This window comes from Polypterus senegalus, chromosome 8 (genome assembly GCF_016835505.1).
Source record: "Polypterus senegalus isolate Bchr_013 chromosome 8, ASM1683550v1, whole genome shotgun sequence".
NCBI lineage: Eukaryota > Metazoa > Chordata > Cladistia > Polypteriformes > Polypteridae > Polypterus > Polypterus senegalus.
The window spans coordinates 138,226,727-138,244,932 of record NC_053161.1 but is presented as its reverse complement, the minus strand read 5'-3'; the positions used below and the strand labels follow the sequence as shown (position 1 = coordinate 138,244,932).

Here is an 18,206-nt window from a genome sequence, read left to right as displayed (position 1 = left end):
ATAGATCACATGATACATGTGTCATGTGCCTAACAATGGCACTCACAACCATAAACAACATGGCAGTATCAATGAGAAACATCCACAAAATTTGCCAGAGATGTTTTAAAGAAAATGCCAGCACATAAAAAACAAAATAAAACAAAAAATCTTAATATAATAATGATCCAAAACTGAAATAAGTACAAAATGAATGTGTTTTTAACACCTTCACCTTTAAATCAAATTTTACCATTTAATATATTAAATACAGTACCATTTGTTTTTATACATTTTTCTAGTTAAATCTAAAGTTTCAAAATACATACTTACAAAGATGACTAGAGACTATAAGTACTGTAGTATGAAAACTAACAATCTTTATCAACTGTCTAAATAAATAAATGGAACAGCTAATAATTTAGCTACGCTAACACATACTGTTCAGCAACTAAGTGAGACCCTCCTCCGTTAGTAAACAGGAAAGAATAATTTCTTATACTTTCTGCCAGAATTACTCACTAACAGATGGAGTCATACTAAGAGTGGAAATTGACCAGAGCCCCTTTCAGGACAGTTTATTGTCCGACAGCCTGATGTTTGTTGGGGGAGTGTTGGGGTCTAAATATAGTGATCCTGTAAGATACAAGAACACAGGTTTTAAAGGCGTAAAAGTTATAATGACGTAGGAAGACATTAGACTCATGAAACGGTTGAAAGAGTAAGCAAAAAGCCCCGTTACATTCTTCCACACCTACTAGCACCTTCTGAGGTGAAATAGCTACCTGAAATGTGCCAAAAGTGAAACTAGTTTGTTCCACCTGCGTCTATAATGCAAACATTTGCGGAGACACTCCACTGTAGTGTACTGAAATGAGTGTTTAGCCTTTTCAAGTTAAGTAACACTTTTGACACCCTGGCACCTTGTATTGTTTTTGTGTGCAGAAGTAATGGAATCTCTAAAGGGCTTGTAGCAGAAATACTGTGATAAACAGTATATGACTCTACATGTTCTTTAAATCCGCAAAAAAAGCTTTGCCATGAAAAAGCTAGAGAGTCTGTAGAAACATTTTATGATAAAATGTCAATTTTTTCCAGAATTTAAAAACAAAGGTTCTGTTTTGCAGTGTGTGGGGACCAACATGTATACTTCCCATGTGGGTTTCTTCCTCAGACTGCAGGACATTCATAATCCACTCATATACAACTGGTATTTCTAAATTTGAGTACCATAGTTTGTGATCTACTTCACCTTCGTAAAAAACATGACAGAACATCCCCCCTATTTGTTATGATACAGCTTATCAGGCTGATGTCTTTAGCCAAGGCAACTTACAAAATCTGGACACAATAAAATAGTTTACATATCTTGCTTTCTTTTTTTTAACAATTGGAACTCTCACAGGCTAAGTGACAATGTGCTTTTGGGTAGGAATTGAAACAGCAAGCTTATGGTTTAAAGTCCAGTGTATTAGTAACAACACTACATGATCTCCTTGGTTAAGTTACATATTCAGTTTCTCCTGGCACTTTAACTTTAAAATGTGGAGTGAAGAAGAATTCTGGTACCTATGATCGAGAAGCACTTTTAATCCTATTTTAACATCAACTTGCACTTTGTTGTATGTCACTATACGTTATACTGTGGCTTATGAAGATATGTTGTCTCATCTCACTATGTATGTGTATAGAGTTGCTGATGATAATCTTGACTTTGAGATTTATACAAAATGTTTCAACTAAAATACAAAAAATGAATTGTAATACAATAAAATGTATCTCTCAACTCATAGCATTCAAAACCAAAACGAAAAGACGCACCAAGGGATAAAGATACACTACCACAAGAGACCATAAAATATGAGCCCATATCCTCAACTCAGAGAAGACAAAATGTTTAAATTCTTACATTTTAAACAGTTAAAAATGTATTTTTTGCATGTTCATGATATACTGTATACTGTATCTATATTTAAGCATGAATAAGGAATCTAAATTAGTCAAAATTTTTGGGAATGTTTACAGAGCTGAGTTGAAACTATAATGTTTTATTTAAATATTTCTTGATAAATCAGCATAGAATAAAAATGTGAAAAAATCAAACAAAAGTCAAACAGTGACAAAATATCACAAATTTTTTCTTGTTTCTTGCTTTGGTACTATTTAGTACAGGTAAGAGATTTGTATACATGCAAAAATAAAAAAAAAGTAAACATTTAAACAAAAAGTTATAAAAGAATAAAAATTTGAACAAAAGTTAAAATGATATATTATAGTATTACTCATTATAGTACTAAAATATTTAAAAACGTGTTTATGTTTAGCATTAATAACATACACATCTTGACAAGGTTTTAAAATAAGCAGGATCAGAAAATGAAGGAATTAACAAGATACAATTATTTTTATTGTAAAGACAGATATGAGAATTCTAGCTAGATAGATAGATAGATAGATAGATAGATAGATAGATAGATAGATAGATAGATAGATAGATAGATAGATAGATAGAGAATGCTTTCCATATTTATCATCTAATATATATTACAATGTTTTCAAAAAGCTGGAAAAGTGTAAAAAAAAATTTTAATGAAAATAAACACAGCAGACAGTAAAAGGAGGAATCAAACGGAGTGAATAAAAGTATTCATTACCTGTGTGTTCTTCTCCCAGTTGTCTCTGTTGCGTTTGCTCACAGACAAATTAGCTACCACTCTGTCTTCGTCTACATCCTGCCCTGGCTGCTGGATCTCTTTGCTTTCCTCTATAGTAAGAAACAGGAAAGTGAGTGGCTCAAAATGCCCGTGGCAGGGAGTGAATAGTGTCAGCTGATTTGTCACCAGATATGTCACATTATAATAGTAGTACCTGAAGAAGATAAACTATCTTTGTTGGGCTGCTCTAAAACATCAACTAGATAATGTTATTGTCCCATTTCCAGGTCAAAATATCAGCAAGTATGAATTATTGACCAAGCAGCTTATATAAATGCATGTAGAATGTTACAGATTTTACTCTTTCTCCTATTCCTACTTTTCACTCAGTGGTGCCAGGGTAAGTTCTGGCCACCAGAAACCCTGAACTGGATGAAGCAAATTTGAAAATATTACATTATATAATTTGATTTGGTTGCACTACACACAGCACAGATACTTCAGACTGGGAATCAATTTAAAAGTAGTGACTAGTGTCTCTGTAACCAAAATGTCTGCCATTTACAGTTAATATGATATATCCATGTAAAATCTCTTAAAGCTGTCCAGTCTGCCCTGGCACTGGCCCTGGCCCTGGCTGGAACAGCACATCATATAACCTTTTCAATTTTGCTACAAGCAAGACTGAATCCGATCTATATAATCTTCTTCAGGAAAAACAGCATACACACTCTTTCCTTGCTGTCTTCTAAGGCGCATAGTAAATATTTACCAAGGAACAGCTTCTGTGTCTGGCACTTTAAATTAAAATTCAAAAGGTGCAAGGTTTGTAAAATTATTTTTAGTATAATTATTATATTTAAAATGCAGACAGGCAGAGTGAGGAAACTGTCAAAGCACAATTTATGCACATAAATAAATGAAATTTGCATTAATAGGAAAGTGGGGGTTAAACTTCATACTGCTTTTGTGTTGCTAGCAAACTGCAATCTGTAACAAATACATTCCAGTCCCTTGTGATATAAAACAAATTATACAAAATATTTCAGTGCTAGATTAAACAAAAGGTTAAGAAGCAAATGTATCTGCTAAAGCCGTGCTTTCTCCTTTAATGTTGCTAGTGACCAGATGTTGAGTGTGCTACAAGTATAACAGTGTACAATGCATAAACTCAGTAAATTAAATTCAGCTTCAAACACTAATTAAAAGGATCCATTGCAAACACTTTGTCTCTAACAGAAAAAGGCATTTACACATACACACTAATGTGAAAAATGAAGTACACCCAGTGTTTGAAGTGGAACCAAATAGTTGAGGGTCCTCTGTGAAGGTTCCTGAAGAGGTGCTGGTATACACTGGTACACTAAGATAAGGTACCGGTATGGTGAAACGTAGATTGTCGAGATACAATGACCATCGATCGCAGTGGTGTTGGGGAGTACATCCCATGAAGATTTGTGAAGAGGTTGCTGGTACTCACTGGTACACTACCAATAAGTGCCGGTATGGTCAAACTAAAATTGTTGCTTTGTTCAAGTGCTGAGTCCACCCTCATTCAATAATAATATTTCCTATGTCAGGACAAAACTAGCAATCCTCTGATTTGAACCAAATCCTAAAATCTCAACAAATCAAACCTCAAGAGACAAATATTTCAACAAATTGAACAGGTCTCTCTTTATTGTATACATGTCTTGAGTGCACCTTATAGAAAAGACACATAAAAAACAATAAATATGCTAATATAGTTGTTAAAGAAAATGAGAAAATATAAATTCCAACCAGAATTTCTACAGTGCTGAATACTACTTGACAGCTTTTAAACTGAGCATTTTATCTTTACAGGAATAAATGTGTTAAATTTTACCTGAAATTTAAAACAATATCTACTGGTGAGTTCTCTAGAAAGGTGGAATCACGGTCCCCAGCAAATACTTCTCTAAAACAACAAAGAAATGCTTGCCTTTCAAATCATAAGTAAGCCATGTGGTTCACGTCACTTGCACCACGTAATTTTCAGAAAAGAACAAAGAAGAATCTCACTTGGGAAATACAATGTCACATAAGGGACAGTAAACTTAATCACACAGTGATTACTTGACTGAAGAACCCCTGCATCGAGAGAAAAATAAATAAAGGAGACCCAGTGGGTGACCAGAAAATTGGATGAGCAAGTAAAGACGGGAGTCTCATCTTTAGAACTATGAAAACAACCTCCGGTTTTGTAGCTAGACTCTTTTTATCCCCTCTTGTCTTTGTTGTTTGATTTTTTTGGTACACCAGATTTCTTCCCATATCCTAAACTGAAAGGTTTATTGATGTCTGGCCCAACATGAGTTAAAGCAGTTGTTTATGAGTGTCCCTGTAATGGCCTGCTGCTCCATCTTGGGTTGGTATTAGCTTTGCAAATGAAATTGCTAACAGAGGTTTTAGCTCCCTTTACCCTGACCTACATTAAATATATAGTACACACGCACATACATTATACATACACATCATGTATATGCAATAATGTTTTAACTCTAACATTTTTGGCTGCAGCACTAGTTGCACATATACACATTAGTGCATGATATGTACACATACTTCATAGAGAACAATGTACATAAAAATAATGCCCCTTATTATGAATTTGGACACAATAAAAATAGAATTAACAATGGCAGATAAGCAAAAGTAAGCAGCAAAATCTAATGCCTCTTCATGACTGTACTTTAAGGTCAATCCCTGGTCAATGCAGTGAAGTGACTGATTCAGTTTCTAATAATACTGAATTCCATTTGAAGTGGAAAGTCTGAATTTAAAAGTTCCTAAACTTAATTTTCAACTCAGAAACTCAGGGCTAGTCTGTGTCTGATTGAAGATTATGACTAAAATGGCTATGTACATAACGGATTATAGTGAAAGCTGCAGTAATATACTGTTTAATAGCGATTCTGTTTATTTGTGTAGCATTAAATCAGTTGTACATACAGTACAGTCAAACCGGCTATCCGTGGACATGTTGCTCCGGTGTTTGGATCTACAAAATACAGTGTAATGCATTGTTATCAACTGTTATTTCTTCTGATTGAGAAAGCATAACAAATGTTTTCCTGGTTGCATCCATATTGGTTTTTCAAATGTTTTACTGCAACTTGGGTGTGCGTGATAAGTGGTCCGTGGCATACAGCAGATTTTAAATAAATAATCAGGTACCAGCAGTGTGCAGACTCCAATCAGGTGAGGGTGTGCATGAATGCGCTCTGGTCTGGAGATGGTTGGGCTGCCAGGCTGATTATGCACACATGTGCAAATGCAAGCGTCAATTAGTTACCTCATTTACACCTCAGAGGTAGCTGTGTGTCACACCTGAACCCAGTTATGCATGGTAAGATAACAGGAGTCTACATAGCAGTATTGATAGAACAGACAGAGAAGAAAAGGAGAAAGATAGAGAGACAGAGGTTAAACACCAGGAGAAGAAAGGAAGTACCAGAAGAGAACCAGTGCAGGAGAGGCAGGCAGCCAGTAGGGGAGCCCCTAGGGGTGCACAGGGCCAATGCTTGGAGGCTGAAGAGGGTCACTCCAGCTAAATGTTTTTTTATGGAGTAGCTGCAGTGACCCGATGCACATAGGGGCTCCCGCACAAGTCTGGGGAGAGGCACCAGGAGACGGAAGGAGCAAGGAGAGGCTTGAAGTGGGTGTCCTGCTGGGAGCCATGGAGAGCAGACACCCAAGCCTAGGAGAACAGGTTGGCTGTGCCTGTCAGTTAGGCATCTCTTCTGCTGTAAAGCCCCGTGTTGGGAAAGCAGAAGGGACATTGGTTTTAAAGAGATGCACCAGGGACTCTGATTTTTTAGAAATTTTTCCTGCTATAGAATTTTAACCTTGTTTTAAGGGATATATTTATTTGGTATTTTTAATCTCCACAATCACTTTAACGTTTATTGGATTATTTATTGAAGATTGTTTTGCACTATTGAACACTATTTGTTTCGATTTTGGATTTTAAATAAAAGCACTTAACACTTGTTGTACCAACCCCTTGCTGCAAGTGTGTGTCCTCATTTGCCCAGCTAATCTCGGTTATGACTATTGATGGTTTGGGATTGAAGAGGCTCCCAAATGAATCAGGAAGCATGGAGCTAACCCTCACTGTCACAGTGTCACATCATTCCTAGCTCTGATTTCTGAGGTAAACGGAAAGCAGTGTTACACTAATTGCATCACTCTCATCTCTTGTACCTTTCTGTCCATCCTTTGGGCTTTCTTCATTCTGTCCTAAAGGTCAAAATAACTACTATGTAGTCTGATCATCATCATCAACACCTTGGGATTAAGCATACCACACAGTAACACCATGCTACATCCAATTACGCAGCATTTAATCTATTTTGGAAATTGGATATCAGAGCTAGGAATGATAAACACATGAGTTGACTGTGTTCCAGTGAAACATTCAGAAAAACAATATGGATGCATCCAGGAAAGCATTTGTTGTGCTTGCACAGTTGAAATAAATAGCAGTTGACAAGAGAGCATTATGCAGTATTTTGTGCATCCAAACACTGTAGCAACTTGTCCATGGATAAAAGTTAGACGGTACTGTGTGTACAACTTACTTAATAAAACAGAAATAAATATAAAGTGCTAAAGTTCGTGGTGTACATCGCCATTATGGATTGATGTGATAATCTGAAGTCAGACAAACTTGGACTTGACAGACTAGCCCTGAATTTCTAAGTAGGAAATCTGACTTAATAGGGCACTCTAGCTGAAAATTCCAAATAGGGACTCAGAAATTCTGACATGTGATATCAAATGGAACAAAGCATTAGACTGAGTCTTTTAACTCACTCACCAAAGACCATTACACTTACCATATCAGCATTGTCCTGAAGTAATCAGTTCTAGGACACTTTCTGCAAATATGCATTCTACAGCCATCAGTAGGGGGTTCTTTTTTATTTTACTGGCTTGACAATTCAATTCAATTCATTTATTGTCTCAAGAGAGATTTTGGTTTGTCAGAAGATTTTACAGAGAGACCATAATATAACATTAAAAATACTAACAAACCCAAACTTTGTACAAATAAATAAAACACAGCAGTGAACATAGTGTTGACGGTCTAACATCAGATCTTACCTATTACATATAAAAATGACACCAACATTTAAGACTTGGCTAATTATTGATGTGAATGATAATTGAATGGCCATGATATAGACTGTGTTTACTAAAATAAAATTAATTCAGAAGATTAAAAGCAGTTGGGTACATGAAAGGGTTGCTTTTTATCCTCAGAACCTTAAACATGTGACCTAATAACAACAACTAGAATTGTGAATGTAGTGGGTTTATCTGATACAGCAACAATAACAACAACATTTATTTATATAGCACATTTTCATACAAACAATGTAGCTCAAAGTGTTTTACATGATGAAGAAAAGAGAAAAAAGACAAAGTAAGAATTAAAATAAGATAACACTAATTAACATTGAATAAAGGTAAGGTCTGATGGCCAGGGAGGACAGAAAAGACAAAAAAACTCCAGACGGCTGGAGAGAAAAAATAAAATCTGCAGGGGTTCCAGACCATGAGACCCCCAGCCCCCTCTGGGCAAATTGACAGAGTACACTCTGCTTATAATTGCTTATTAAATAGGCCTGTGCTATATGATTGTTATGGCTTTGTTATTTTACTGAGCTTTTTAACAATTCGATTTATTTTGCTTTTGCTGCTAGCAATATGATTTACAAACCAAGCCAGCAGAACATAAGTTAGGACATACATAATACAATACTCAATATAATAAATTGACATAATGGTAGGATTCTCACAAAATAGAGTCTGCTTCCTTAGACAGTAGAGGCACTGCTGTCCCTTTTCGCCGGCTGCTTTTGTACTTTGATAATAAGTCACTTCTGATTACGATTGTCCCAGTATATTTATAACATTATACAATCTCCACTGCCGGGTCTTTGATGTGTTTCTTGTGAGTTTCTTATGAAATCAATAATTAGTGCCTTTGTTTTTACAAAAAAAGAGTATAAGACCTATTGTGGAATTAGCCTCCTCTCTATTATCAGCATGGTGTTCGTGATGGTCATTCAAACAAGGCTGCAGAAACATTTGGAACAAACCAGCTCGGAAAAGCAACCAGGGTTTTGACAACACAGGGGCTGTTATGATCAAATCTTCGCCCTTTGCCAACTGTTGGAAGAGAGAATCAGATGCAGGAAACGGACTGTCATTGTCTTCACATGTGACTGTATCCACTAGCCCACACTATGGAAGACACTGAAGACATAACTAGTGCTGTCTCAAGTTATCTGGATCCTTTTCCATCCAGACTGGAGTTTGCTAGGGAGACATGGTGTCCCCCTCCTATTCAACATAGTGGTTGATAAGATCATGAGGAAGGCACTCAGTGGTAAGCCTGCAGTGCAATATGATGAGGATTACTTTCTGACAGACTTGATGTTCGCTGATGACAGCGCCATATTCACAGACGATGACACCAAGGTGACTGATGTTCTCTACACTATCGTCCGCACTGTCCAGAAATACAGCCTAAAGATTAATGTAGACCAAAGACCAAAGTTCTAGTGACAGATGGGCCACAGTCCATTATCCACCGAGGGACTATAGATTGAAAAAGTCCATGAATTCAAGTACCTGGGGTCACTGGTCCAAGAGAAGAAAGTATCATCAACCGTGGAGATCTGCAATAGGATAGGACAGGCACTGCAGCATTTGCCTCACTCAAGTGGTGCCTGTGGAAGAAGACCAACATTACCCTAAACACCAAAATACATCTCTTCTGCACGCTCATCCTGCCAGTTCTGCTCTATAGCTCGGAAACATGGACACAACTTCAAATGGACCTGAACCAGCTTGAGGTATTTCAAATGCGATGCCTGCAACAGATTCTCCACATCTCAATTCATGATCATATCCCAAACAAAGTCAACTGGACAACACATGCATAACAACCAACTGTAGATGAGCAAATCCAGAAGTTGTGGCTGAGATGGTTTGGTCTTGTCTGTCGATTGGGCCCAACAACAACAACAACAACATTTATTTATTTAACACATTTTCATACAAATAATGCAGCTCAAAGTGCCCAGACAGCATACCACATCGACACCTACAGAGAAGGTTCCCCATTGAATAGAGAATACAAAAAACTGCACCCAATAAAATTTGGAATGATGAGGTACTGCAAGACATGAAGAGTCATCACCTTGAGCTTGATAAAGCAAGGACAGTTGCCATGGACCCTAAAGCATGGAAAGGCATCTTGAGCAATGTCCAAAGCCCTACAGCACTTACAGCAGCGTATTGGTTGCATGGTCAACCACCACTTCCAGTCACCAGCTAAGGATCATAGAGAAAGAGTTTTTATAATGTTAAGCTTTTAGATAAGATTCATCACACCAGCTAACAAAATTAACTACTCTCCAGACCATTACTTATTTCATTCTCATTAAGTAGGCTTACAATCAGAGAGTTATCAGAAAATTTATAGATGAAGCTATTTTGAAATTTACTACAAAAACAATTAATGTAGAGAATGTGCAACAAAAGTGTAAAAAAAGCTGACGGGACCTTGTGGATGAAGACAGCATGTATGATGAACAACTACTGACTTTCACTCTATGAGTCGTGTCAGTTGTAAAGTCAATTAGCCTCAATGTCAAATTAAAATCCAAATTAAAGACTTTAAGAAGTCTCTCTGCAAGAATTTGGGGCTGGATGGTATAAAAAGCTTACAAGAAGTCTACAAATAGAAGGCTAAAATGGACCTCCATGTAGTTATACTAGAGATGAAGCAAAGTAACAATGGTTTCCTCTATCCTTCTATTAGCCTGGTAGGCAAAGTGAAGTCTATTATATAATAAGACACTAAAGTCTGTGTGTCCGGTACCTAAGAGCAATCAGATTGGTCAGCTTGGCTATGCCGTGATTGATTAGTTTGGCTTTGATGATGCGAAGGAAGAGGAAGTGTGAGTATGAAATGCACAAGGAGGAGTACAGGTATAGAAGGCAACCTGAGAGAGTCGCCTTCAAAGATGGGTAGTATATAACTGAACAGGAGACAAGAAAAGCACCACGAAAATAATAATGACAGAATCTGAGAATCAGACTTGACAGAAACACTCTTAAAAGTGAAGAGACACTCGCACAAGAAAATATAGAGGAAATTTTTTGGCTAGTTGGTCCAATAAAGCCTGATTTTTCTCTATCAGCTTCATCTTTATAAGTTTTCCATATGATTTCAGAACTAGTGATGTCACAGCCACTGGTCAGAAGTTTTTTAAGGTTTTGGGTCTTTTGTCTTAAGATATAGGAATTATTGTAGACGGTTTCCATAGCTTTGTGGCCTTCTGCTACTATAATGATAACCTGAAAATTAGATAAAAAATGGAGGTTAACTGCTTTGCACAAGATGTCGCTACAATCAAACTGCTTAAATCCTAAGAAAAATTAATTTTCTCATTCGAAATGAATATTAAAACTAGAAACCATGGTTGTTTTTTTTTTTGGTTTTTTACTTTTTGACAGTTAAAGTTTTAATGCCTGACCTGGCAGGCCTCAAATGCAATTTCTGTTCAATTTTATGCTATTAATCGTGTTTAGATTGTTTTGTTTCAAGTTTTAAAAATTTCTGTGCAGCACTTGCCTCATTAGTACTACCTTGTCTAAAAGCAATACAGTAGAACATCAGTTCGCGAACGTCTCGGAACACGTACAAATCGGTTTACAACCAAAAAATTCGCCAAACTTTTGCATCTGTTCACAACCACACACTAGGTATACGAACAAGCCAGTTTCCCTTTCGGTTTGTGCGCGCCGATGATTTCTGCACGTGTTCAGTCTCTCCCTGTGCATTCCCTGTGCGAGAGAGACGCACGCACACACACACACATACGCGAGAGAGAGAGAGACACACGTGCATGAGAGAGAGAGACACACACGCACGCGCGAGAGAGAGATACACCTGAGAGAGAGACACACACGCACAGGAGAGAGAGACACACACACGCACGGGAGATACACACGCACGTGCGCGCACGAGAGAGAGAGAGAGAGACGGCTGGATTCATAAGGCCGAGAAGGCAGTTAAAGAATGCACAAGAGATAGATCCGAGCATTGTTTTAACCTTGTTGTATTTAATGATGACTTTTTTCTATTGGATTTTAACCTCCACTTCACTTCTGTTTACAGCGATCGATTCATAGCGTGCATTGGTGCAATGTTACTTTTCTTGGTGGTTTATTAAATTACAGATTTTTCAAATGTTCATTTTTTTCCCTGTGCTTAAAACTCATTAAAAAAAGTGTTTTTAGCGAGCGGGTTCGTGGCGCTATAGAGCGAACTCTTGCAGTGTTAGTTTTCTCTGTTGTTCAAGGTTTTCTCAGTGTTATTCATATTTTACATTTAGTTTACTATTATACTGTGCATTTAAAATTACTTCTGTTCATGACCAAATCAGTTTATGACCAGAGTTTTGGAACGAATTATGGTTGTGAACCGAGGTTCCACTGTATTCTTTTTATATAATAATGACATTATGGATATTTTGACTTAGGATTTGTTGTTAGGATAGGCTAATTTATTTTTAGTTAAAATGAGCATGTCTTCACAAACAACAATGCAGCTAGTGACACCGGAAAGGTTCTGTAAATATGTGCTTTGATCCTTAAACAGATCCTAGTCTGTACATTGAAAGCATCCTTGTAGACACCAAACAGAATGTCCACTCCAGAGCCTAATTGTGTAGTTTTTCTCTTTTCAGGTATCTCTTCTAAACTGGGAGAAGATAAACACTGTGATCAGGAGAGCCTTATGAAAGTTTGGCTATTGATCTGTATGCTCCCATTAACTGCACTGTAGCAAAAATCAAGAGTTTTTCTTATTCCTTTATGGACAGAATACATGCTGTAAGAAGTTAGTCAAATATATCTTCATTTTGCAGACAATAAAGTCTCCAAGAATAAAATGTGGGTTGTTCTTGCTATATCTTACATTCTTCCTTTTTTAGGGGTGTAGGTAAAGTACCTTCACAGCTCTACAGTGCCCACTGTTATCTGTAATTCAAGTCCCAGCCTGGCATGGCTCAACAATATCTATATTATTACTATTGCATCTTATCATTAATATGAAGAAGAGTTTACCAATTCAGAGGAAATAATAATCAGAAGCTAAGTGTTAGAATTATAGCCCCAGTAATGGAATTCTTCATCATAAGTCAAGGGAGATAGGGAGAGAGAGAGGGAGGGAGGGATGGAGAGAAATCAGGCCAGAAGATGGAAAAATTCCCCCAAAAGTATATGGTAACAAGATGGTGCAATCAATTTTGGCTGACCTTAGGGAATTCCTAGAAACTTGCTACACACATGGCAACCACTAGATGATGGCAATTATATGATCTATATTTTGTCCAGCATTGCTTGTGCCCTAACAAGTAATACCAATGAGTGGGTGAGAACACCATGAATTCCAAACTTTTAGGTACCAACAGAGATTGCTAGAAAAAAGCTGCTACTGCCATGCGGCCTACAGAGACTTCTGTAAAATTAATTGATTATGCTGTAACCATTTGGATCAATCAATTCAAAGCAAAATAAACTATATATACACATATCTAAACACATGGCTTGCTGCCATGACCACACTTTCATGACATGAAAGGCCAAAAAAGAATAAAAACAAAACACAATAATAATAATAATAATATCCATCCATCCATCCATTATCCAACCCGCTATAACCCAGCTACAGGGTTACGGGGGTCTGCTGGAGCCAATCCCAGCCACCATAGGAAACAGAGGCAGGAAACAAACTCCGGGCAGGGCGCCAGCCCACCGCAGATAATAATAATAATAATATATAATATGAGGGTTTAGAAAATGAATGGATGTATGGATGGTAAAAAAGATATGACTTCCTTTTAATTTTCTGCAATCTTTTTTCCAGCCATATGGACATGGAGATATTTTCATAAACATGGATTTCTGCGACACTGTTCTTTACTACCAACAGGGATTCCCACTAAACAAAACTTCACAAGCTTCATTTGTATATATATTATAGAAACATGTTATCAATCATTTACAACAGAACTGTAATTTTTTAATTTTTTTATATTATTTTCATAGCTTTAATTTTTTAACAGCTTTATACCAATTGTTTATCTTTTCACTTATAATTGGATGACCTGGGCATAGGAATTAAACCTGCACTTTACTTTACACTAACAATGAACAGGGAAAGATCAATTTCCTTTTTAAAATTTGTATTCCATTAATATTTATAATAATCAATATATATCCTTTTGGTGTCTTTAAATAAAAAAGAGAACAACTGAATGGCAAGTATCAAAAGACAAAACTGTGAAGCGTCTATTTCCACCACAGCAAACTGCAGGAAGAAGGGGATACATTTTGACAAATTCTTGACTTCTAGCCATACAACACACATCTTCCATTTTCTCTGGATACAGAAATTAAATGATGAGTTTAAAATTCTTCTGTCTATTTTTACAATGTTAAAAAATTATACTAATATCACCAGTGACCTACTTCCTAATACTGCATGGACTATCTGTAAAATCAGGCAAGGGAAATGTGAATGCTTTGCCAGTTTTAGATATAGCTTCATCATTGTTACCCAGTCTATAATGCCAACCTTCATAGAAGTTTAAGATAAAATTCAACTCTTGTGCTCAGTTTCAGAGTGCCTAATGGCTTCGCAGACTGAAAACAATAGCAGGAGGAAACACAAAACCATGGTGTCTGCATAGTTCTGCCACATGTCTGCATTTTAGCGAACAGGCTAAACAACAGGCAGACAGATGGGCTGCCAACAACACAGATGGATCCTTGGTTTGAAAACTATGAAGCTGAAGCAAGTGCCAAATATTACAGTGTTTGTGGACTGGTGCTGAATAGCAGCACATGGAGGGGGAAGGGGGGCGCTCATTTAGTAAAGAGGCTGGCAGCCATAAAATCTGCCACTCTAGACAGCTAACAATGCAGATCATGTTACTGCCAACTTCTTTCAGAGTATTATTTTCATGTGATGCTTCCTCTGTCATAGAGGTAGCCATCACCATGAAGTGTACAAGGTCATAACCTTCTTTCACAGGGAAATGCTCAATACATGTCAGGCTCCTTTTCAAATTCCATTTTTTTCTACTTCCACTTAAATTTTGGGTTAATATAATGCCTATGCCTTTGTAGCCATGCCACTAAAACTCCCCAGTTAAGTTTGTTTCCATATCATATGCTATGTTTGAAGCATGGCTTATCCAATTGGTCACTTTGTACAGTGGGCATCTAACTGTGTTTAATGCCCATTGTTAGGTATTAAAGTTAAATGAGCCTCTCATGTGTAAAAAAAATAAATCAAACTCTTATTGAGTTTTTACCACAATGTCTTTCTTTCAATAGTGCCTGGAGAATATTGTAAAAATATCTGTAAAATAAAATATATTCAGGAGAGTACACAGATGTCAGTCTTATGCACTGCGTCTGGTATACCCCATAATGCTATTTCCTAAGATGTAACCTTAATTAAATAATATATGGATCATATTGTACAGATATGTGAATAACAAAATGTATTGTGTTCAAGGATGTGCACCTTGGTGACAATACAATATATTAACTCATGATAAGACAGACAGACAGACAGACAGACAGACAGACAGACAGACAGACAGATAGATAGATAGATAGATAGATAGATAGATAGATAGATAGATAGATAGATAGATAGATGTTTGGCTATATTGTGAAAGCTTGTGAATATAAATCAAGGGATGTTATTCTCAAGCTATGTAATGCAGAAATGACATATCATCTGGAGTATCAAGTGCAGTTCTGGTTGCCACCCTACAAGAAAGACATAGAAGCATGCTGAGGAGAGCAACCAAGTGCATCCCAGGACTTAAGAACATGTCAGACTACGACAAACTCAAAAGAATTAAACCTGTTTAGTCTTAAGCAGATGACACTGTGTGAGGACCTAATCCAGGTCTTCAAAATTCTCAAATGTAGTTATAAAGTACATCCAGCAAAATTCACTTAAGGGTTTGAGAACATCAGTGGAAATTAAATGGAAGTGTATTTATGGCAGAAGCCAGAAAGCACTTTTTAAGCAAACAGTTGTGTGAATCTGAAACAAACAACTAAGACTTGTAGTTGAAGTAGAAACCTTAATAACCTGCAAGAAGAATCTGGATGAGATATTGGGACAGCTTAGCTATTAAGCTAAACAAAAAAGATTGGTAGACTGAAAGGTCTCCTCTCATTTATCAAATTTCTTATGTTCTTATACAAATTAATCAGATGACAGAAGCTAATACATTGGGGTTTGAACTGCACTACAATTCAGCATACAAACAACCTTCATTATACAGCATATATAGCCCCTCTCTAAGGATTACAGCCATCTCAAGGTGCTCTACAAGCAAAACTTCATAATACAATTATTTACATGTATTTCTCAAATGGCCATGCAGGCAGGTTTAGTGACTTGCTCAAAGCTATATATTGAGTAAACAACAAGAACTGAACCTATAATCTTGGAGTTTAAAATCCTGTGTCTTTAGTCACTAAACTACACTACCTGACACAAGGTGTGATAAACCAACTGGTGAACAGAGAGTGAAATATACTTTAAGTAAATTTGTGATGATGAGCCAAGTTTACTAAAATCAAGATGGGCTCACGTCTAACCAATGATTTTTGCAGCTCACTCAGCTATGTATATTCAAGGTGTTCAGTTCTTTTCTGTAAAAGTAAAAAAAGCCTCTCCAGTACAACAACATAATCACCCTAGAGATCATGAATACAGCTATACTCCAATTACTAATGATTTAGTACTGAGAGTGCTGTATATTTTTAGCATGCATCTTGGCACATTTGTCAGCAGAGCCTAAGGGAAAAAGCATCTTCATCACAGTGTTTGTAAAAGTAGAACTGGGAAGTAATACAAACTCCATTTACCAGATGATATAAGAAGAGCAGGGCTTTTATCAGAATAACAAGAAATGAAGAGCAAAAGAATAAGAAGAAGCTTTGCCAGAATATAAGAGACACAGCACGTCATGTATTTGTAATGAAGTACACTATCATTGCCCTTTTTTCCTTTGGTAAGAATGGACGAGCAGACAGCACGTTCCTTTTTCTTTCTTGTCTTTATTGAACAACAACTAACAAAATGTGCAAGGCATTACCAATCATATCACTAGGTGTCAACCCACAATCAGACGTCAATAGCTGGACTGAAATGCACACTTATACTGATATATAATACAGCATACATGCAATACTTGTTATTTCAGTCTGATATTATAACTTGCTGGCATTATTATGCACCCTGTGACAGTGCATGCTGTTGACTGTGCTTTACAACATGTCATTTAACTGACTGGCTGATTAAGAGAATTTGTAAACAGATGCTAGCAAAGGAACTGGTTGTTATGAGCCTGAACTGAATTTGGTAAATTCTAGGAAAAGAAAACACATTTTTTCACTTTATTTAAGTTAATATAATTTGAAATAATCATGTTTGTTGATATTGCATTAATTCTCCTAGATGTCACATTAACACATTTGAATCATGTTGAAACAAAACCATTAAATTGTTTCCTTTAAACAGAAGCATAACTGCCTTGGGCATTATTGTCGTTACTCACCTATTTTAAGTTAATCTTACTCAAAATGAACACTTTTTATACTCATAAATGCTATGCTCATGTTCACTATGCACAGTCAAATGAAGTTGATTTAACTTAAAACAAACAAGCTTTACAGAATCTACCTGACTATCCTACAGTATATCTGTATAGAGATCTGCCCCTTTAGTTGCATTGTAGTCCAAGGGATCCCACCAACTTTAAAAATTTAGAAACAAAGTTAAAGATTTTTACTACATTGATTTTTTTCTGAATACTTTGGATTTTATGTGCATGTGGAGACTTATTTATAATACATTTTTTATACACTGGCACATTTATTTCCCATCCTACATCAAAGAAGAATCTTTTTCGTTGGCTCCTGTACAACAAAATTAGCAATGTAAACATTATACATGAAGTGCAATTATACAAAATAAACAGAAAATGGATAACCCGTCCACATTCTTAACTGTTAGTGTTGATGCCGTTATAAACAACCTTTTGAGTACTAATTACACATAACGTCTCTGGGTTGATGCAAAATAATCTCAATGACTAGCACAAAACATTTTTTGGAATTAATCAATATAATAAAGCTAATAAAATAAGTCAGATTTGACAAAAGTAAAAAAAAAAATGAATGGATATGTTTGAAACTTGTTCTACTAACAATTGTACTTGGGAGGCACAGTGGTGCTGTGGTATTCTCTTGCCTTGCAGTAAGAAGACGAGATTTGGCATCCTAGGTCTTCCCTGCATGATGTTTGCACGTTCTCAACCATGTCTGCATGGATTTCCTCCATGTGCTCTGGTTTCCACTCCATGACTAACAAGTTAGACGAAATTAAGATACTAAATTGTCCTTGGTATGTGGTTGCCCTGCGATGGA

General features: G+C 36.5%; 1 protein-coding gene across 1 annotated transcript in view; it reads right to left on the bottom strand.

Annotated features, from left to right (window-relative positions):
- The window catches only part of LOC120534319 (thioredoxin reductase 1, cytoplasmic-like), a 125,613-nt gene that overhangs the window by 104,158 nt on the left and 3,249 nt on the right, over positions 1-18,206 (bottom strand). Inside the window, exon 2 of the mRNA XM_039761822.1 lies at positions 2,634-2,743. Within this exon, the coding sequence (XP_039617756.1) occupies positions 2,634-2,743 (110 nt within the window). The remainder of the gene's footprint in view (positions 1-2,633; positions 2,744-18,206) is intronic.